Genomic DNA, 20978 nt, shown 5'->3' with positions numbered 1-20978 from the left:
TTTAAAATTTAAAACAATTTGAAGACCTGAAGTTCAAAATTAATTCAAAAATTCTTATAAAAATTTTCAATATAAAAATGCCCCATTCTCTCCTGTCGCCAATACCTTATCATTTTCATTCGTCTCACAAACCCCCAATGAAAATCTCATTTCTCCCCGCGAAAAGTGAATACCCAATGGGTATCCGGGGACATTCCCCACAAATCTTAAACTACTGAAAATCAGATTTCGTCGACATCAACTAAATAACATCTCTCGGGCAGGAAATGCTCTAAAAAAGTGAAATAAACTCCTAAAAAACAGAAATTCGCGTAAAATTAACACTCCGGTATCGTGAAAACGTAAAATCCGTGCATCGAAATTGTGATAAAGCCACAAAAAGACGAACAATATTGAAGCACAAAGACGAGAAAAAAATCTCGAGCAAAGATTTCGACAGAATTTACAGAAAAATCCTAAAATGCTCGCGAGAAAAGAGACTTTCAGCTCCGGAAATTTGCGATAATTGTATTTGTGATCCGCGAAACTTACGAAAAAAAATAAATTTTGAAGAAATTCAAGGAAAATATTTTGAACTTGTAAAATCTACTGAGATAAAAGGTAAGAGAAAAGTGAAAAAGTACAAAGAAAAGTGATTAAAATCGATAAAAGGAGCAAAACTCCCGAAAAAATCGAGTGCAGGGAAAGGAAGATGGGAAATTGAGCAACGAAACATATGCTACGAGCAAAAAATCTACGTATAATTCAACAACGAGAAAAAAATTGATTACCTTGAAAGCAGCACACAGTGGTTGTTAAGCCCGTAATCGGTCTGTGCGAGTGTTGATACACGAAAAATTTCGTACAACATTAAAATATTTAGTGAATGAAAAATATTTTGCTGTAAAAAATCCATCGCGAGACTCATTATTATTAAAATTTACAGTTACGGCGCGCCGTACTGACCATTTGTCGTGCAGTGCGTTCGTTACTCGTCACACTTTTGTGATTTTTCTGTCCAAATATCAAAAAAACCTTTCTCACGTACCGCATTTTTGCGCTTTAGGAACCTCGACATCGAACAATATGGTAGATCCCGCTTCGTTAAATGTCACCGCGAGCACTGTGGCGTCGACAGCTGCCAACATTGCCGTGAAAATGACGTCACAAGACCATGCCGGAGGACATTTGGTGGATCCGCTAACGCATGTCGGCGACGGAATCTTCTTACAATCAAAAACGGCCCAAGTTATGGCGGGCGCTTTCGTTTGGATGGCACTTTTCATCACATGTCAACAGGTGAGTCGACTTTTTTCCATCGCTTTTCGTTATCGATTGATGTGGTTTTGATGTTTAGCTGTTTGTGTGGGTTGAGCGCAGAACAAAAACACAGTAACATCATTAAAAATTTAGATTTTTGTCCTTGTTACGCGGAGGAAGGAGTTGTTTAGAAGGATTTTTAAAGAAAAACGTAGATGAGGGAGTGTCTTAATTGCCGCTGGGGACTCGCAATTTATTTGCAACGCTCAATTTGGATGATTGGAAATTTTTTTTTAGGTTGAAATTCGGGGAAAAATTCATCATTTTCATTGTTTGAAAGAGAAATGTTGAAAGAAAATTCAATAATTTGACCTTTTTTCTTAATGAAAAGGTCAAGAAGCTGTTCAAAGTTCGAAATTGATTGAAAGAATTATTTAAAAGTTGGCAAAGAAGACATTTAAAATCATAAACTTCGATAAAAATCGTTTCTGAAGTGAATAAATGTCATAAATTGCAACAAAATGAAGCTCTGACATCATCTTCATGAAACAGGAATGACATTCAAGTATCAAATTTTATCCCAAAAATTTTTTAAAATTAATTTTTTTTAAGTTTAATGGGCTTTTAAATGAAATTTTAGCCATAACAAGTCATTAAGAAGGTCAAAAATTTTTTTTTTTTTATATTTTTTAAAAATTAAAAATATCAAAATTTTGTCTTTTTAATATCAAAAGTGATCAAAAATATTATAAAATATTTTTTTAATTTTTTTTAACGAAATTTTCATTCAAGTACAAAATTCAAAGACAAATTTGTTAAAAAAAAATTTCTCTAAAAAAGTCAAATTTGTTAAAAAATTTCTCTAAAAAAGTCAAATTTGTTAAAAAATTTCTCTAAAAAAGTCAAATTTGTTAAAAAAATTTTCTAAAAAAGCCAAATTTGTTAAAAGATTTTTTTGAAAAAATCAAATTTGTTAAAAAAATTTTCTAAAAAATTCAAATTTGTTAAAAAATTCTCTTAAAAAGACAAATTTGTTAAAAAATTTCTCTAAAAATGACAAAAAAAAAAATTCATAAATTCATCAAAAATCTTTTTTTGTGTTGAAAATTCTCCAAATCAACAAAAAATGTTAAAAACTCGAACCAAAACTTCAAAATTTCTCGAAAATTCCATTAAAAAATTTTAAACAATCGCAAATTTACTCATTCCTGAGTCTCTCATGCAGAAATGTGACTCAAAACAAGCAAAAACACGTCATTTTATTGTAATTCTTATCTTTGCCTCTCGACATCAAGAAGCGATAAACATGTTTAACGAGCATAAAACTATCCACAAAACCAAAAAATTAAAAATCGCTTATCAATTCGCTCCTCGAGCAATGTCAAATCAATTCTTCCAATGAAACTTGTTTTCTCGAAATTCAATTGAAAAATATTGAAACAGCTGTTCGATGTTCAATTCATTTCTAGCGCACACAATTAGAGCGAAAAAGTTTTCTTGTTGTGTCGACTTTTGAAATTTCTACGTTTTCTCATTTTTTTTTCTTCAATGATTCGATCGTGAATCGTGACGTCATCGCTCGAAATGACACGAATTGACGAGTTTTGTATCTAATCAATTGTCTTTTCACTTTTTTTCTGTGAAATTGTCGAGGTGTGTTAAAAAACTTCAATTTCCTTCGCCATTTACGATAACAAAGAATTATTTTGTACACAAAAGCAGCGCACTTTATTGTCTTAGTTGGCACGACGAACACACGGCGAACGAGAAAACAGAAGCAATGAACTTGAAGACGTGTCTAAATGTCGTAATCGTCAGGTTTTTTGCTTCTTTGTTGTTGTTGCGAAAAAAAAAATCAGGGACTGAAGAATTTTTGTTGCTTATCTGGAATGGAAACCATACAATATTTATTAATTAATTTGCAGAGAAAACCGCAAGAAATTCTATTCAATTCCGAAACCAATCACTTTAGTTGATCGTTTTTTAGAGGCAAGTCTCTCGTAAGGAGGTTGTCATGAATTTAAGGTAGGTTTTGGTCATTTGTGCGAAGACAATGAGAGATATTGCGAGTAAATGTGAGAAATAGTATTGAGATAGGCCTTGAAATGTGTATCGTGTTTGTGTGTTGTGCTGATTTTTGTTTATTTGGTGAATAAAAGTTACATGGAGAAACTATAATTTGATTTTGAGAGGAAAATTGGAACAAGAGTGATTATTATGATCACGCAAAATGAAGATTATGCAGATTTTTATATGGAAAATTTATTTTTTTTTGGAGATTTTGAGTTTGAAAATTTATCAAAAATTGATTTTTTTGGTCTAAACTTACCTTTTTAAAAAATTTTGAAATTTTTCTGAAACAAAATATTTATTAAAAAAATAAAAAGTTTTAACGGATAAATTTTTTAAATAATTTTGACAGGAAAAAGTTGACAGATGTCAAAATTTTTACTTTAATTTAAAATTTCAAATACCTTTAATGGTTTAAAAATTAAAAATTTTGATAGAAATTGTTAAAAATTGATCTTTTAATTGCATTAAAAATTAATTTTCATAAAAAAAGCATTTCAGTTGTCAAATTTTTAGCAGTCAACATTGACAGCTGTCAAAAAATTTTATTAAAAAAAAACAACTTTTTAAGTAATTTTATAACTTTAAAAAAAATCTAATTTTGAGGTTTAACAAGATTTAAAAAAAAAACAATTTATTTTAAATTTACGAGCTATTCTTAATTTAAAAATTTTAATAAAATTTGTGACAGCTGTCAATTATTTGACTTTTTGACATATTTCTGCCTTAAAATGTAATTTTTGAACATTTGAAAAATTGATACAGCATTTCTGAGTCAACTTGAAAAAAAATAATTTCAAACTTCATGAAATATTAAAAATTTTTAATTCAATGAATTTAATTCAAATTTTGATATCTGTCAACTTTTTTTCATGTCAAAAAATTTTTTTTTTTAAATATCCGTTAATTTTTTTTTTTGAAAATTAATTTTTGTTTAAATTGATCAAAAATCGAACATTTCTTTACTCATCTTTACTTTAGAGCATTTTTTATTATTAAAATTCAAAGAAATTCTTTTCTCATAACTTCTTTAAGCTTCTCAAGTTACAAAATTGACATAAAATTGCCTCAAATCACTTAAAAACTACTCAAGAACAATTAAAAACCGGGTCATTTCCTGATTTTCGACACAAAATCGACAACTTCCGCCTCTAATGCTCGAAACTTTTTTTTAAAAAAATTCCATTTTAAACTCATCCGTACCGAATATTAACAAAACTCTTAAAATTTGCATCATCTTTTTGCATGAACAACTCGAAATACTCGTTGCTGTTGTCATTCATTCATAAAAACACACAAAAAAAAACTTCAATAAAACTCGATTTTTATTTTGAAAGTAAATTTTTCAACTTTATTTCGGGTTACGAACTCCCCAAACGCGCTACGGAACGTACGAAAACACGATGAATCGAAGCATAAACAACAAGATGCTTCTCTATTCTAATAAATTTTACGAAAAATACGAAAAAAACAGATTCAAGTTGATTAAACAAACTTCAGTTCGAACAATTTGAGCGTAGAAACAGAGAAAAAACACTCGACGAAAAGCAATCTCTTTAAAATTAGATCAAGAGTATACGATACCGCTGCCTTACTTCGTGTCAGTTCATCGTAGAGCCGAGCAAAATAACTACAACTTACATTTAATGCAATTATCTTATGTAATTTTCGTTGCAAACATTGTTGTTGGTTGAGACAAGCTTAAGCAAGTGTCAGGTTTGCAAGCGAAAAAAAATCGGTTTTTGTGTCGCACTTTTTTTTTATTTATTCATTGGCGAAAGAAAAAACTTTTTTAAAAAATTAGGAGAATTGGTTCCAGACAGATTTATTGGAAGATAATTTTTACCGACATCGAAAATAGCAGCAAAGTAGGCTACTTTTGCAGACAACAAAATGCATTTAGATACAGAAAAGCAGATTATTTTTTTGGATTTTTCGCAAGGATTGTGTGTGGGTGCGTTTCTATGACTACAACAAGCAATAATCGGCAGACTTTCCATCGCCAAATAATTTTTTTTCGTCTTGCCGATGAGATATTATGGGTTTTACATGGGAGAGTTGTTGTAAGAAAGTGAATGGAAATGATGAATTTGTTTTGATTTAAAATTTTTTCGTTGATTTTTGACATTTTAAGAATTGGCAGCTGTCAAAATGTTCATTAATGACATAAAAAATTATTTATTAAAAAAAAAAAAAAAAAACAAATTTTCAATTTTAAAATAAAACTGTCAATAAATTTTAACTTAACTTAACTTAAAAGTTTAAAGATTTTCATATTTAAAAAAAAAAAAATAATTTTCATGAAGAAAAACCAATTAAATGAATTTTTTTGACAGTTGTCAAAAATTGACAGGTGTCAAAATTTTCTTAAAATTTTAATTTTCTATCATTTTGAGATTAAATTAGACTTCATGAATTCTCTTGAATTGAAAGTTCTTTCAAAAATTAAGTTTTTATGGAAAAATTATCAAATTTTTGACACTTAGCAATTTGACAGCTGTCAAAATTTTTAACAAATTTTAATTTTCGAACATATTGGGACAAAATTTAACTCAATAAGAGGTCAGAGAACTTCAAGTTCAAATTTCAATAAAAGTTCAATTTTCATAAAGAAAACATGTTGAAAGAAATTTTTTGACATTTAAAAGTTTGACAGCTGTCAAAAATTTTACAAAATTTAAATTTTTGATCATTCAAATATTTAATTAAGCTCAATAAGAGGTCAGACAACATTAAAATGTAAAGCAAAAATTAATTTTTTGGATCAAATTATGTTTAAATGCTGCTTGAAAATGTAAATAAATTGACTAAAAATGAACAAAAATGCTTCAAATCAGCAATTTCTGAATAGAAATGTAACTTGAGATATGTTATGAGCTCAAAACATTGAAAGAAAATGAAGAATTTTTGCATTGAAGTGACTTTTAAATGTCTCTTTTGACAAATTTTGATCTCAAACTGATACAATATCAAATAAAAAGCTCTTAAATTTGATATTTCAAGCCTTTTCATGTCTCAAATCGTTAAATTTTTGCAATTTCATACCTCTAAAGTTACTTTTGAATAAATTTTTTATCAAAACCTGAGCTCCTCGTAACCCGAGATACTCATTTTCACATTAAAAACACTCGTAAACCTCTTCAATGATGTCCTCATACCTCTTCTTTGTCACATTTAACGACTCAGATGTCCTCGAATAATTACGGCAAAACAAACAGCACTTTAATTACCTTTCTTTCTGCCTCCGTACTGAAATGCATATGCCAAACGTAAGTGCTTACGAGGATATTTATAGGCAGAGTCCAATGTAATAATATGACCACACGACTTTTCTGCTGCTAAAATAAAAAAAAAACGTGATTTGTTTGCCACACCTTTCGTATATTTTTTAATAAATGCGCGATATGCGGTGAGAAAAGTCAGTCTTGTGTGGCGGAGCGCGTTCAATGAATTAATCATCACTTTTCTTTTGACCTTTATTTTTACAATTTCGACTAATTTTCGGTTCATTCCCATTCATCGGGCGGAAAATACGTTTCCTCGTCCTCATTTTTGGGATTTAAAGTCGAAATTTTTGCATCAACAGCAAGTCGAAGGGCATCTGCAATGCCTAAATCCTTGTTAACGAGTGCTGGCGAGAGAGATGGGATGTTTTGTCTCACAGGACGAAGCTTTGTTCCGCTTCGAATGGCAGCGAGAAGATCATTTTGAGAGTCAATTGAGGTTTTTATCGACAAATTTGGCTTTTCAATGACTTTTTGGGATACGGGGCGTTCTTGAATACTCGAAAGACGATGCAAATTCTTCGGTTTTGGCAGAATTGACGGCTTTTTTTGCACGATAGGCTTTGATGGAGTCCGAAATTTATCCGATAATTCTAAATTTACGTTCAAATTTAACTCAGAAGCGAATTTTGTGATTGATTTCTTTGGTTCTTCATCCATTTCTGGCATTTTTTTATATTCCGTGTTAATTTTATTCTTATGAGTATCCACAAATTTGTCGATAAATTCCTTATTTTGGTTGTACTGCAATAAAAAATTAACAAAAAATCGATTTTTTGTGCGTTTCAATAAAATTAATTTACCTCGTTGGGTGTAATTCCCGCTTGTTTGATCAAATTTTGGAAAATATCGATTCCAACTCCCTCGATAACCAATCCGTTCGCATTAAATCCCGCATGAGCCGTATGTTGAAAAGTTTCAGTCTTCGGTGAACTTATTAATTTTTTTCGTTTTTCATTTTTTGACTCTTGTTTTTCCTTGTTTCGACTCAAAAACGCAAAAAAATTGTTCCTTTTCTCCTTTTTTGGCGTTTCTGGCACCTCGTTTATGGGTTCATATTCATTTTCGGGATACTCTTCGATGGGTTCGTACTCGTTCTCACAGATTTTGTCGTGAATTTCGTTAAAAACTTTCAAAAATTGACGACATTCCTTGTCGCAGAGGAAGTTAAGCAGGAAAACGCGTCGCTGTGAAGCAAAAAAAGTAATTTTTCGGAGAAATTCTGTGTCAAAGCTGTTCCTTTACCTTTCCCTCGAGCGTTATAATGCGATCTTTTTCATATTTGAGCGTCATTTCTTGGTAAACTTCCTCTTCCCATTCAATCATCCAGCGTAAGAGATGAAATAATCCGAGTGTGTAGCCGTTTACGTCATTTTTTGCGATAAAAAGGACTCCCGTGGAGACGTGAGTCCATGTTTTCTTCATAATTGGGTCCGTTGTATACACTTGAGCTACTGTTGTGCATCGCAACTACAAGAAAATTCTCATTAAAAGACTTTTTCGTGTGAAAATTGAACTAAAAATACTTCAAGAGAGTCTTCTAATGTGCTTTGAACGAACAATTTTTCCTCCTTTGTGAGATATTTGCTGTCAAATTGCATTTTTTCATGTCGCTGAGATGAAAGGCGAGCATCAACTAATGAATAATGGCGAAAAATGTCCTGTAAAGGCAAAAGGAAATCCGTTTCCTGAGCAAAAAGTGACTTTTTTGTGTCGCTTATCACTCAAAACTCGAACAAACAAGGTGTCATATCAGTGTGTGTGACTTGAACTCGTTATCTGACTATCTCAACAAATCAATCGAGGTGTGATAAATAGTTTGAGAACGCAATTACGAGTGACTTTTAACTGACATTTTACAAGATAACGGTATTTTTTTACAGAGAAAAAAAAATATAAAAAAAAAATATAAAAAATAATTAAAAATTATATAAAAAATATTAAAAAAATATTTAAAAAAAAACTAAAAAAAAATTTTTTCTCAATTTTTTTTTTGTAATTTTTTAAAAAAAATTTTTTTTTTTATAATTAAAAAAAAATTTTTTTTATTTTTTTAAATTTTTTAAAATTATTTTTAATTTTTTTAAATTATATTTTTTAAATTTCTTAAAATTATTTTTAATTTTTTTAAAATATATTATTTTTAATATTTTTTAAAAATATTTTTTTAAATTATTTTTTTTAAATATTTTTTTAAAATTTTTATTTTTAAATTTTTTAAAATTATTTTTAAATTTTTTAAAATTATTTTCAATTTTTTTAAAATATTTTTTTTAATATTTTTTTTTAATATTTAGTTTTTAAATATTTACTTTAAGGAAAAAATTATGACTAAAGCATATTGAATAAACCTGAATTTCATTATTTTTTTTAGATCTATCAGCATCTCAGATGGTATACGAACCCGCAGGAACAACGATGGATCGTCAGAATATTGTTCATCGTGCCCATTTATGCGACGTACTCTTGGATCAGTTTACTCTTTTTCAACTCACAGAACGTTTACATCTATTTTTTCACCGTAAGAGACTGTTATGAAGGTAAATTTTCCCCAAATTTCGCTAAAAATAAAAGAAAAATCATTAAAATTTAAATTTTTTGCAGCATTTGTAATTTACAACTTCTTATCGCTATGCTACGAGTACTTGGGAGGCGAGGGAAACATCATGTCGGAAATTCGCGGGAAGCCCATCAAGTCGTCGTGTCTCTATGGAACGTGCTGTCTCACGGGAAAAACTTACACAATTGGTTTCTTGCGTTTTTGCAAACAGGCAACGTTGCAATTTTGTCTTGTTAAGCCCTTGATGGCCTTTATCATCATCTTTTTGCAAGCATTTGGACACTATCATGATGGCGATTGGAAGTAAGTCCTTAAAAATTCCTAAAAAAAAATAAAAATCATTAAAAATTATTTTTTTTTTAGCATTTCCGGCGGTTACATTTACACCACAATAATTTACAACTTTTCTGTCTCACTTGCCTTATACGGATTGTACTTATTTTATTTTGCGACACGTGATCTCTTGACGCCCTTCGAGCCCGTACTTAAATTCTGCACCATCAAGTCCGTGATTTTCTTGTCGTTCTGGCAGGGAGTCGGTTTGGCAATTCTTGAGAAGGCAAACCTCATTTCGTCGATCGTTAGCTCTGAAGGAGAACATACGGATGCGGGTACTGTCTCTGCTGGTTATCAGAATTTCTTGATTTGTATCGAGATGTTGTTCGCTGCGATCGCGTTGCGATATGCGTTCCCGTATCAAGTAAGGAAATTAAAAATTTTAATTTTGAAAATTGATTTTTAATGTTTTTCATGATTTTTTTCAGGTTTATGCTCAATGTGGCATGACTGATGCTCAAGGACGATCTGTGACAATGCAATCGATTTCAAGCAGTTTAAAGGTGAGAAAATTCTTTTAAAAATTTAAAAAAAAAATAATTTTTACCATTTTTTTTTTAAATTTTAAAAAAATAAGTTAAAAAAAAATTTTTTAAAAATAATTAAAAAAAAATTACAATGATTTTAAAAAAATATTAAAAAATTTTACAAAAAATTTATTATTTTTTAAAATAACTATCAAAATTATTAAATTTTTAAAAAAGATAAAATTTCAAAAAAAATTAAAATTTTAAAAATTATTAATCCAAAAATTTTTTAACAAGCCAAAAAAATTAATTAAAATAAATTTTTTTAAAAAAACTTTGATTGTTAAAATTTTAAAAATTTTTAATTTTTAATTTTTTTTGTGCTGAAAATTTAAAAAAAAATTTTTTTTCAAAAAAATTGTTTTTAAAATTTTTTAAATTTTTTCAAAAATAATTTACTTTATATTTTAAAAAAATTCGATTAATTAAAATTTAAATATAAAAATAATTATTAATTCTAAATTTTTAAAATTATTTTTTAATTTATTTTACAAAGAAAAAATATTAATAAATTAAAAATATGATTTTTAAAAAAAAATTTCAAAAAAAAAAATAAATTTCGATCAATTAACAAAATATCAAATTTTTGATAAGAAAAATAAATTTAAAATAATATTTTAAAAAAAAAAAATAAATAAATTTAAAAAAGAAAAAAAAAATAAAAAAAATTTTAAAATAAAAAAAAAAATTTTTTTTTTGTAAAAAAATAAATAAAAAAAAAAAAATTTTTTTAAAAAAAAAAATAAATAAATAATTTTTATCAATGAAAAAAATATTTTTTTTTTAACAAAATATAAATAAATTTTTAAATATGTAAATTAAAAATTGATTTAAATTTACAAAAAAAAAATAATAAATATAAAAAAAATAAAAAAATTAAATTAAATTAAAAAGTAGAAAAAAAATAAAAAAATTGAAAAATTTAATAATTAAATTTTAACAAAATTTTTTCTCTTAATTTTTCAGGAAACAATGAATCCAAAAGACATAATGACTGACGCGATTCACAATTTCCATCCACAATATCAACAGTACACTCAATACAGCTCCGGTAAGCATGAGAGATTCTACTAAAAACCGCATGCATGTAACATTTTGCTTATGGAAACCCAAAAAAAAAAAAAAAATTAACATTAATTATAAAAATATTAACCCGCATGAAATTGCATGAAAATTAGCATTAAGTTGAACTTGTAACCACTAAAAACACTAAAAAATAATAAAAATTCACGTCAATGGGTAGAAAAAAAAATATCTGGTGCTGGTCAAGTAATTTAAGCTTTAACACAAAGTGCAAGCCGCTACAAAAGACATCCAATAAACGGATCGTTGTCACTAACACCCCTTTAAAAAAAATTCAAAAATTTTAAAAAATCACTCCAACCTCGTTATCTTTGCAGAAGTCGTGTCACCCCAACCATATGAAAGATTGTAAAGACGACTTTTTCCACTTTGCGGAGGAAGTTTCGAGAGAAATGAATTTGAATTAATCGTGATTTATGTTTTTTAATTCGATGGAGGAACCTTGAATGTATAGTTGATAAGAAATTACAATTTTTTTGACAAATTTTTTAAAAGAAATATTTTTTTTTTGTGAGAAATCGAGAAGAAAAAATGAAAGAAAATCAACTAGCCAGCAAAAAAAGCCAGATAAACTGCGCATTTCCTGTTTTTTTTAATTAATTTTACCTTTTTTCTTTGTAATAATGATAAATTATTTTTGTATTTTTATTGAATGGATGTCAAAAGAGGTCATTTAAATGGGAGATTTTCTCAAAAAAATGATCCAAAAGTGCCTCAAATCGTAATTTTTGAACGTTTTTGTGTCATTTGAAGATCCCGAGTGTCGACTCCCACCCCAAAATTAGTGTTTTTCTAACGTAATTTAGCTTGCATGAACTTTGACGTGAGTGAAAATTAAAGAAAACTCGCGGCAATAAAAAATTTGCAAGGAAAAAAACGAAATTTTCATTCAATTTAAACATTAAATTAGCTTTAATTAAACTTATTTATAAAATAAAACAGATTCATGTCTTGTAAAAAAAAATATGAAATACGAATAAATGTTTAATCGTCTAAATTTTTGCTTGTGTTGATTTCATTTTAGTTCTTAAGTTAATTTAATTTTATAAAAAAATCAATTTTTAACCGAAAATGAGTCCCAATGAAAGGTAATTGCTTGCTTTTTTGCCTGAATTTGCCTGAAACGTAAAAAAAATGTTGTCTATAGCCTTGATTCCTTGTACAGAAGTGAGAGTGAGTACAATTTCCGAATATTTTAATAACTTTTTTTCGTAAAATTTTTAATAAAATAATTTTTTCATGTAATTTTTTAGGAGGCAAAGGAGCTCGAGGCATCCGGATTTCCTCATACGATCCAGATGATCCACAAAATCATTCCACGGGCAATGCACAGGCGCAACAACAGGGCTACATCGCACCTCCTACCCTCGGAAGTCAACGGAAATTCATGCCGGGCGCCCAAAAGGTCTCTACCATCAGCCAGAATTACAATGAAAAGACAATGTTGTTGAGCAGCGATGACGAGTACCAATAAAAAGTTTACCTAAAATGAAAGAATTTATTAAAAAAAAATTTTTTTGAAAGAAATTTATCTAAAAAAAAAAATTTAGAGATTGTTTTTTCTTTGTTTTTTGAATGAAATGAAGTGAAATTTGTTTTTATATTAAAAAAAATATTTAAAAAAAATAAATAAAAAAAAGTAGAATCTATGTTAAAAGTCTAAAAATAATAAAATAAATGTAAAATACTTCTAAATGTAGATATTAATCACTTTTATGTACTACAAAAGAAATATTAACATATGCAAGAAGACTTGGGACTCTGACTTTGACTCCAATGACGACGACGGGGCTAAAAATCCGACAAAAAAAATAAACTTTAAATCAAAAATTGACTGAATTATTAAATTTTTCTCTTTTTTTGCCACTGTCAATTACGAAAACAAAACTCAAAATCACAAATATTTAACAATCTGCAAGAAAAAAAAACTTCCGTCAAACAAATTTTTGCCTTAAAAACAGAAATTTATACAAAAAATAGCCCAAATTCCAAGCTTTGTACAGATTATTATTTTAAAAAAATTATTTAATTTAATAAAAAGTTGTTAGAATTGTAAATAAAAAAAAAATTGCCAAAAGTTATTGCTTGTATTTAAGGCCGCTCCAATTTTTTTTTAACTTTTTGTCTTAAAAAATTTTTTTTTCAAAATGGGGCAAAATAAAAAAAAAATTTTTTGAAATAATTTTTCATACAAAATTACATAATTTTTCGTGATAGATTGATTTCAGAGCAAATGAACTAAAAAATAAAAATTTTTCATTAAAAAATTTTTAAAAAATTTGGAAAATTTAAAATTTAAAATTTTTTTTTCGAAAAAATATTTTTAAAGAAGAAAATTTTTGTAAAATTATCAATTTCAATACAAAAATTTAAAAAAATTAAAAATTTATAAAAGAATTTCTTGAAAAAATACGAAAAACTGTAATTTTTGAAGAAATTTTTAATTTTTTTTTTATTTTGCCCCATTTTGGGATTTTAAAATGAGGCATGGGACAAAAAATAAAAAAAAAAAATTGGAGCGGCCTAATTATTATTTAAAAATTAATTTAAGACTTTTTTTTTATTGTTAAATTTTAAACCAAAAAAATATGAAAAGATAATAAAATTAATGAAAATATTAAAAAAAAATGAATTATTATATACAGGTTGTCGCTAAAAAAAAATTTTTTTGAGGTCGAAAACGATTAAAAAATAAATTTTTAAAAAATCCGAGGTCTCATGAGAATTTTTACGGGGCAACCAATAACCTTAAAATATGTATAAATATTGAATTTAAACATAAATATGATGCAAAAATGTATTTTAAATAAAAAATATCTAAAAAAAAAACAATTTTTTTTAAATTTTTGAATCGGTTGAAAATGATAAATCAAGACACCACTGATTTTCTTATCACTTGATCGCCATTATTAAAACCGCTATTCTGACCACGAGTTCGTCGTGTGCATAAAATATCAATAAAAAAGCGTAAAAATATTAAAATTTAAAAGAAAATTATTGAAAAAAATACAAATTTAATTGATTTCGAGCAAAATGAACTACTTCAGACCTGTAAAATTGTACTCGAAATCGAAGAATTACGACACAAGTAACTGGGCATTCAAGTTGCTGTGCCGTGTGAATGTCAAAATTATGCTGCTTTTTGTGCTTTTGATGATGGGCAAGGAATATTTCGGAGATCCGATCGATTGCGGCAGCGAAATTGGCGGCGTGAGGAAAGATAGTATCGAAAAATATTGCTGGACCATGGGATTGTACGTGCAAAAGGGCTTTACGGGCGTCATTACGAACAGAACGCGTCATGCGGGCTATATTACAGGCGTGCAAGGCGAACGAACGTATCTGCGGTACTACCAATGGCTCATTTTGGTTTACTTGACAATGGCGGCGACATTTTTGCTGCCCGGGCAGCTATGGCGGTATTTTGAAGGTGATCGCATTGGATCGTTGTGCAAGGAATTAGGTAAAAAATTGATCGAATTTTAAGATTTTTCGAAAATTTATGAAATTTAATGGTTAGATGGGGCATTGTTTGAACGTGTATGGACCAAAGAACGTCGTTCGGAGATGCTGGCGTACTTTATGTGGCCCGGAGTTCGAAGTATTCACACTTTGTACGTCTTTAAGTTCTACTTGTGTCAAATTTTCCTGTTGGGAGTCACTGTAAGAGATGAAATTTTATAAAATTTTAATTTTTTCAACTGAATTTTGTTCGTAGATCTTCAATATTTGGTTGGTAGATACAACTTTGGGCGGATTTTGGGACAGATATTACCCGGCAATCTCGTATCTCTACCCTTTTGACTATGAAAACTTCATTGAACATTCCGCCAAAATTTTTCCGCGCATGGCACGTTGCGAATTCTACAACTATGGACCTTCAGGCTCGGGTCAAAAGATGGATGCGCTCTGTTTGTTGCCTCTTAACATCTTGAACGAGAAGATTTTTGTCTTTCTCTACTTTTGGCTCTTGTTGATGTGTCTCGTTGCTGCCTTCAGTGTCGTATGGAGCACGACAATTGCCTGTTTCAGTTGCCTCCGTGTCTTGATTCTCAAAGCGCAGTGTCGCGAATGCTCCTTGGATCAAATTCGACGCGCCACAAACAACGGAAGACTCGGAGATTTTTTCGTTTTGCACTTGTTGGGTAAGAATATGAATGCTTTTGTGTTCAAGGATATCCTCATGGAGCTGAGTAACTACCAAAAGACGGGATTTACCTTCGAACAGGCAGCTTGCAATGGAGAAAAGGAAGGAAAAAGTGAACTTCCCTAAACAATTTTTTGACTTTTGTTAATTTTTTTTGAGAGAAAACGTTTTTGAACGTTCATTCTTCGTCGTTCCTTGAATAGATTTAAGAAATTTTTTTTCCTTATGAGATGATTTTCAGTACAAAATGTAACAAGACTGAAAGAAATTTGTAGAAATTAGTTGATGAAATATTATCGTACTCTTGATTTTTGTACTTATTAAAGTGAATTCATAATAAAATGTGTTAAATAAGAAATTTTTCAAGTTGAATTTTTAAATTTTTTATTGCCTTTTTTCCTTTTTGCGTATCAAATCTCAAAAAAAATTCAAACAAAAATATTTTTTTCAATTAAATTAAAATTAAATTTCAAATAATTTTAATTTAATTTTTATTTTTATTTTAATTTTTTTAATCTTTTTTATTTTTTTTTTAAATCTTTTTAATTTATATATTTATTTTATTTTTTTTAATGATTTATTTTTTTTTTATTTTTTTTTTAATTTTTTAAATAAAAAAAATAAGTTAAAAAAATTTCTTATAAAAAATTAATTTTTGAAAAATTTTTAAATCAATTTTCAATAACTTTTTAAAGAAAATTTTTAAATTAAAAAAAAAATAATAATTAAAAATTATACATATGCACTTTGATAAATTTAGTAAATTTTAACTATTTTTCACTTTTTTTTTTTGCTTCATTTTTTTTAAATTTTTTCAATAATTTTTTTTATTTTTTTATTATTAAAATTTTTATTTTTTTTAAATTTTTTTTAAGAATTCTTTTTAATTTTTTTTAATTCTTTTAATTCTTTTAATTTTTTTAATTCTTTTAATTTTTTATATTTTCTAATTCTTTTAATTTTTTTAATTCTTTTAATTTTTTTAATTTTTTTTAATTTTAATTTTTTTTTTTCAACTTTAATTTTTTTATTTTATTTTTAATTTTTTTCTTCAATTTTAAAGTTTTTAATTTTTAAAAAAAATTTTTATTATTTTATTTTTAAGTTTTAAATGAAAATTAAATTTTCGAAAATTTTAAGAGACTTTAATACAATTTTCAGTGAATATTTTTGGATTTTCTGAAAAAAAAATAAAAATTTCCTCTTTTCATTAAAAAATTAACCGAAAAAATGCGGCGCGCGATTCAAATTTTTGACATTTGACACTTTTCTGTTTACATTTTTTCAAGAATCGCACGCTGGAGCTAAAAATCATCAAAATTCGCATAAAAATATAATTTTGAACAAAAAATTACCTTCAAAAATTGAAAATTCAAGAAATTTTTCTTCATTTTCGGAAATTTCTCTCCAATGACATTCATTTGCAAGTTTTGCGAATCAACCGAATTTAATATCGTCGATGGTTGGTATTACTGTACCGACTGCCATCGTCAAAATGAGCAAGAAGTCGAGTTTGATGTCTTCAATTTTGGCGCCGACACTGCTGCACGGAAGACAAAAATCCAAGAAACAGCAACGAGTGTTCATAATTTCGCCGATAAAACCGAATTGACGACATGGGAAGCCTTCAACTTCATCTTACACGGACTTGTCGAAGAGTTGATCGCAATTGGCGTGAATCCTCAAGTGAAATTGACTGTTTTTCAAATGTGGGCTCATTACCTGAGGACAACTGAAGTTGCTTTTTTCAATAAAAAAGAACCTGTTTTGCCGAGATTGCCTCCAATTTTTACTAAAAGGTGATTTTTTGTCAAAATTTTAATAAAAATTCTCAATTTTTATTTGTTTTTCTTTTAGAGATGCAGATATTTTGTATAATCATCAACGTCGTATCAGAAAAAGACGAAGATCGGGAAGTATAGTCGAAAGTACAGACACTCCTCCGTCAACAAATCGTGCGAAACGTCGAAAAATCACGCGTCTCGTCGATCAATCCCAATTTTCAGAGCACTTGTCTGAACTGAATGACTCAAAAACGGACATAAATAAAACTCTGACGAGCTTAGCTGATGTCAGTGTATCGGAAATTCGTACAATCGCAGGCAGCAGTGAATTCGGAGGCACCGGATCAAATCGTTCTTCATTAGCAATTGAATTTTCGACCTACGCTCGAAGCATTTTCAAGACCAAAGTACCCAAATCTCACATTTCCAAGCATTCCGAGGATTTTGAGGGCGACTTAAAGTGTCATGTGATCAAAACAAATGACCTTGGAAGAGACAGATTCAAACTTTTGTCACGAAAAACGCTTTTTTCGATACTTTACTGTGCCTTAAACTACCACAAAGAGCCTTTGGAGATCGGAGATTTGATCAGATTTTGTCGCGAAGGCCATTTATCGTACAATTGCGCGCGAAAATTCATCCCGCGGAACTTGAGTGACGAGGAAATCGACAAACTTAATACCAAATATACGCTTTCTCGCGTAAATGAAGTTGCTGTGCACAGCGGATGGCGAGAATTCATCTGTGAGATGGCGAATTTTATGAAAATCGAGCTCGAACAACCGGATTTGTTCGCTTTGAGTCATCGATACGTCGAGGATTTGTGTTTGCCTGACATTATTTCGACATATACCGAAAGAATTCTCGCTTTTTGTCCCTCGTACGAGTCAGAAGCGAAAGTTAATGGCATTCCCGTGTTCGAAGGACGTGCAATGGCGTGCATTTTATTCGTTTTGAAGCTGCTTTTTGGTCTTGACGATGCCACAGAATACGAAATTTCAGAATCGAGCAAAAAAATCAACAAAAAACTCGAAATGCATGAAAAAAAGTTCAAATTATTCGTTTTTAGTGAATGGATGGAGTACATCGTGGCACGACAAATGCTAATTGAACAACTACATCCACCGAATTTTACAAGAACTTCAAGAACAAACACGGAGCGATATTTACAACACATTTTTGTCAAGTCCCAACAACTTTGTGTCGACGATCAAAGCATTTCTGACGAAATTGCCGTGAAAAATGCCAAAAACTCAAACTCCAAAGTCAATCAACGCAAGAATACATTGCTTCATTTCGCAAAATACATCAACGAAGTCGAAAAATCACGAGATCCGCAACTAATTGAAGCGAATTTAGTGAAATTTCCCCCATCTCTCATCCCAAATCTCACGTATTTGGAAATGATTCGCGAGAAACACGCCGAAAAAGTTCAAATTCCGCCGTGTTTATTGATCGATCACTCAAAACGAGACCTAAAATCGCTACTTGACCCGTTAGAGCTGCACAAAGAACTGCTACAAACACGAACAAAACTCGAAATTGAGGAAAGTTGCATCAATAATCAAATAAAATTCAAACGATGGACCATCCAAACCCATGAAAAAGAGTCTTTTTTGCATTATAACGCCGTAGATTTCCGAATTTCTGACTCTGAATGGATAGAAAAACTCAAAAAACGTGAAGAACGGTACGACAGGAGACTAAAAAAGGATGAAAACAGAACCCACAAACGAAGATTCGCGAAATTTCAACAGAAAAAGGACTTGAGAAGGCAAAAACCTTTCACTGAATCAACAATTTTTGGTCCAGAAGAGCCTTGTGAGCTTCCGGAAATTAATTCAGCAGATTTTGACGAGACAATTACGTTAAAAGTCCCTCATTTTTACTATTGGAATAACTTTTATCACTCAGAAAAGTCTGAATTTACCGTAGATACCAAAATTTTCAAAGAAACTGAACGAGATTTGCCGAAAACATTTCTTTGGTTACTCGAATATTGCGCCCAAATGATCGAAATTTCACCGATGGAGCTTTATTCGCAATTATTAATTGTTGAAAATCAATTTTTGTTTGCTATGAAGCCCATGTCGAAGATAAAAGACAAGATACGGTATCGGTCAAAGCAGGAATTGCCGAAAAAAATGTCGAAAATTATTCAAAATGTGCGAAAATATTGGTAATAAAGCGAAAATTTAATGTAACTACTAAAAAATTTTATGATTTTGCAACGACTAGATGAGAAATTTTAAGCCCAAACGTCGCCATAACGATTTTTTCGCTGACTTTCGTGCTCCTGCTGCGGCACTTGTTGCTGCGGCTCGTAAGGCGAAGGTTGTTGCGGCGCCCTAACAACCGGCGGAGGTCTGTAAATCGGTTGTTCGTTCACGGGAGGCGGCATTTGTCCTTGTTTCTTGTAAAATTCTTCACGATTTTTCTTTCGCAGGTCGTCGTAAGTCACACCGGGCTTTGTTTCAATCGGCGCCAAGTCATCGTAGTTCGCAACTGGCGGAGTATCTAAATTAGGGCGATACACATCATCCAAACCGGAAAAAGTTGGCCTCGAATCATCTAAATTCAATGAAGACGACTTGAAGGATTTTGCTTCTTCGTCGCTGTACGAATCGCCGCCATACGACGAGAAAGGTTGCAACGCCAAGCCCGTTCCGAAGCCCTGATCCGGCGAAATTTGCCCGTAAAAAGGTCCCTTTTTCCTCTGACGCAGAATTTCAGCCAATTTCGAATTCGGCAAAGTCATCAATTTCTCCGCACACTCATTTTGGTAGCTGATTTTGCCGGCAATGTAGCCGAAAAATGCCGCAAAAGCCACTTTTGGGATGGGACCTAAGCGAGGATTCTTCGAGGGACTTAAAACTCCTTGTTTGACGCCCATATAAGTTAGAGCTCCTGCAATTGTCGCAAATGGGATGCTTCGTTGCCAGAAAGAAATTCTTTCACATTCCTTCAGAACACGCAATTCATCTGAACTGAATTGGTAGTTGGCCTGAAAAGGAAGAAAAAAGTAAAAATTTTTGATTTTTTTTTACAAAATTTTTATTTTTACCAAGGGGTTAATGACAGGCGGTTGTGGTTGATTTGGATCCATTTTTCACGAAAATTTTATTGTTTTTCTGCACTTTTGAATGAGGCAATTTAACAAAACAAGACGAAATCCAAAATAAGGCCGTTACAATTTTTTTATAAATTTTTGTTCTAAATCCAATGGGGCAAAATAAAAAAAAATTAAAAATTTCAACAAAAAAAAATTTTTTTTTTTGGTCTTTTTTCCTAACTTTTTAAAAAATTTTCTAAATTAAAAAAAAAAATCTAAAATCGTTAAACTTATGTTTTCAAATTTTTTTTAATTTTTTTTTTTCATAAAAAAATATTATTTAATTTTTTAGTTAAATTGCTGTGAAATTTTTAGATGATTTTTTATGTTTTTCGATGGTTTTTTACCAAAAATTAGTCATTTTAAGTCATATTTAAGCAAATTGATGAGTTTCAACCCTTTTGAGCAGATTTTAATTTTTTACCTCAATTCGACTCAAAAAAGTGTAGTGCTGGAGCTTAACGTCATACTCAAAGCCATACTGATTTTTTTGTTCAAAAATATTTGTTGTAAAATCCGAACCAAAATAGGTAAAACGCTTCAGTTTTATGAAAAAAGACATTTTCTACTGATTTTGTGTGAAAACTGATTGAAAATTCATGTAAAACTGTTAAAAATACGGATTGATATAAGTAAATTAATTTTCAAGAATTTTGAATTTACGAGGTTCTCGTATTGCCAAGACTGAATCTTGAATTTTAATGAAAAAAAAAACTTATAAATCATAAAAAATATAAAAAAAAATTAAAAGTTTAGTTTCAAAATTTTTTAAAAATCAATTAAAAAATTCATGAACGACACAAAATTGTTTGAATTTCGTCATTTTGTATGAAAAA

At 29.4% G+C, this 20978-nt stretch overlaps 5 protein-coding genes across 6 annotated transcripts; 3 read left to right on the top strand and 2 right to left on the bottom strand.

Annotated features, from left to right (window-relative positions):
• The first annotated feature begins 221 nt into the window (after positions 1 to 221).
• LOC134832521 (transmembrane protein 184B) lies at positions 222 to 12989 on the top strand. 2 transcript variants are annotated; one of them, XM_063846580.1, is made up of 8 exons: positions 222 to 600; positions 1046 to 1278; positions 8968 to 9133; positions 9198 to 9456; positions 9517 to 9853; positions 9918 to 9992; positions 10983 to 11067; positions 11417 to 12087. In XM_063846580.1, the coding sequence occupies exons 2-8, from the start codon at positions 1066 to 1068 to the stop codon at positions 11449 to 11451; spliced, it is 1170 nt and encodes a 389-aa protein (XP_063702650.1). In that variant the 5' UTR covers positions 222 to 600; positions 1046 to 1065; the 3' UTR covers positions 11452 to 12087. The 2 variants fall into 2 exon arrangements, with proteins under 2 accessions (XP_063702650.1, XP_063702651.1); XM_063846581.1 differs by lacking the exon at positions 11417 to 12087 and adding an exon at positions 12353 to 12989 and having other exon boundaries at positions 307 to 600.
• Positions 6711 to 8242, bottom strand: LOC134832454 (uncharacterized). The gene is made up of 4 exons (XM_063846474.1): positions 8120 to 8242; positions 7839 to 8063; positions 7397 to 7780; positions 6711 to 7337 (listed from the first exon to the last, which is right to left on the bottom strand). Exons 1-4 carry the CDS (start codon positions 8192 to 8194, stop codon positions 6816 to 6818), a joined length of 1206 nt encoding a protein of 401 aa, XP_063702544.1. The 5' UTR covers positions 8195 to 8242; the 3' UTR covers positions 6711 to 6815.
• Positions 12990 to 14025: 1036 nt separating the features above from the next.
• On the top strand, positions 14026 to 15612 carry LOC134830219 (innexin inx4-like). The gene is made up of 3 exons (XM_063843627.1): positions 14026 to 14562; positions 14620 to 14762; positions 14818 to 15612. Exons 1-3 carry the CDS (start codon positions 14133 to 14135, stop codon positions 15370 to 15372), a joined length of 1128 nt encoding a protein of 375 aa, XP_063699697.1. The 5' UTR covers positions 14026 to 14132; the 3' UTR covers positions 15373 to 15612.
• A 997-nt stretch (positions 15613 to 16609) lies between these two features.
• LOC134832520 (TATA box-binding protein-associated factor RNA polymerase I subunit B-like) lies at positions 16610 to 19279 on the top strand. The gene is made up of 2 exons (XM_063846579.1): positions 16610 to 17045; positions 17104 to 19279. Exons 1-2 carry the CDS (start codon positions 16657 to 16659, stop codon positions 19211 to 19213), a joined length of 2499 nt encoding a protein of 832 aa, XP_063702649.1. The 5' UTR covers positions 16610 to 16656; the 3' UTR covers positions 19214 to 19279.
• On the bottom strand, positions 19205 to 20226 carry LOC134832522 (OCIA domain-containing protein 1). Its single transcript, XM_063846582.1, has 2 exons — positions 20095 to 20226; positions 19205 to 20034 (listed from the first exon to the last, which is right to left on the bottom strand). The coding sequence occupies exons 1-2, from the start codon at positions 20134 to 20136 to the stop codon at positions 19279 to 19281; spliced, it is 798 nt and encodes a 265-aa protein (XP_063702652.1). The 5' UTR covers positions 20137 to 20226; the 3' UTR covers positions 19205 to 19278.
• Between the last annotated feature and the right edge of the window lie 752 nt (positions 20227 to 20978).

Source organism: Culicoides brevitarsis, chromosome 2 (genome assembly GCF_036172545.1).
Source record: "Culicoides brevitarsis isolate CSIRO-B50_1 chromosome 2, AGI_CSIRO_Cbre_v1, whole genome shotgun sequence".
Classification (NCBI taxonomy): domain Eukaryota; kingdom Metazoa; phylum Arthropoda; class Insecta; order Diptera; family Ceratopogonidae; genus Culicoides; species Culicoides brevitarsis.
The sequence above is the reverse complement of the archived record's forward strand: the minus strand, read 5'-3'. Positions and strand labels throughout refer to the sequence as shown.

Excerpts from the sequence above, each read along its gene's own strand:
- LOC134832521 (XM_063846581.1), top strand. The coding sequence starts at position 1,066 with ATGGTAGATCCCGCTTCGTTAAATGTCACCGCGAGCACTGTGGCGTCG. Across the intron at positions 9,854-9,917 it reads GATATGCGTTCCCGTATCAA|GTTTATGCTCAATGTGGCAT; the intron begins GTAAGGAAATTA and ends GATTTTTTTCAG. Across the intron at positions 11,068-12,352 it reads GTACACTCAATACAGCTCCG|GAGGCAAAGGAGCTCGAGGC; the intron begins GTAAGCATGAGA and ends GTAATTTTTTAG.
- LOC134832454 (XM_063846474.1), bottom strand. The coding sequence starts at position 8,194 with ATGCAATTTGACAGCAAATATCTCACAAAGGAGGAAAAATTGTTCGTT. Across the intron at positions 8,064-8,119 it reads CATTAGAAGACTCTCTTGAA|TTGCGATGCACAACAGTAGC; the intron begins GTATTTTTAGTT and ends ATTTTCTTGTAG. Across the intron at positions 7,338-7,396 it reads CGGGAATTACACCCAACGAG|TACAACCAAAATAAGGAATT; the intron begins GTAAATTAATTT and ends TTTTTATTGCAG.
- LOC134830219 (XM_063843627.1), top strand. The coding sequence starts at position 14,133 with ATGAACTACTTCAGACCTGTAAAATTGTACTCGAAATCGAAGAATTAC. Across the intron at positions 14,563-14,619 it reads ATCGTTGTGCAAGGAATTAG|ATGGGGCATTGTTTGAACGT; the intron begins GTAAAAAATTGA and ends TTTAATGGTTAG. Across the intron at positions 14,763-14,817 it reads TTTTCCTGTTGGGAGTCACT|ATCTTCAATATTTGGTTGGT; the intron begins GTAAGAGATGAA and ends TTTTGTTCGTAG.
- LOC134832520 (XM_063846579.1), top strand. The coding sequence starts at position 16,657 with ATGACATTCATTTGCAAGTTTTGCGAATCAACCGAATTTAATATCGTC. Across the intron at positions 17,046-17,103 it reads CCTCCAATTTTTACTAAAAG|AGATGCAGATATTTTGTATA; the intron begins GTGATTTTTTGT and ends TTTTTCTTTTAG.
- LOC134832522 (XM_063846582.1), bottom strand. The coding sequence starts at position 20,136 with ATGGATCCAAATCAACCACAACCGCCTGTCATTAACCCCTTG. Across the intron at positions 20,035-20,094 it reads CGCCTGTCATTAACCCCTTG|GCCAACTACCAATTCAGTTC; the intron begins GTAAAAATAAAA and ends CTTCCTTTTCAG.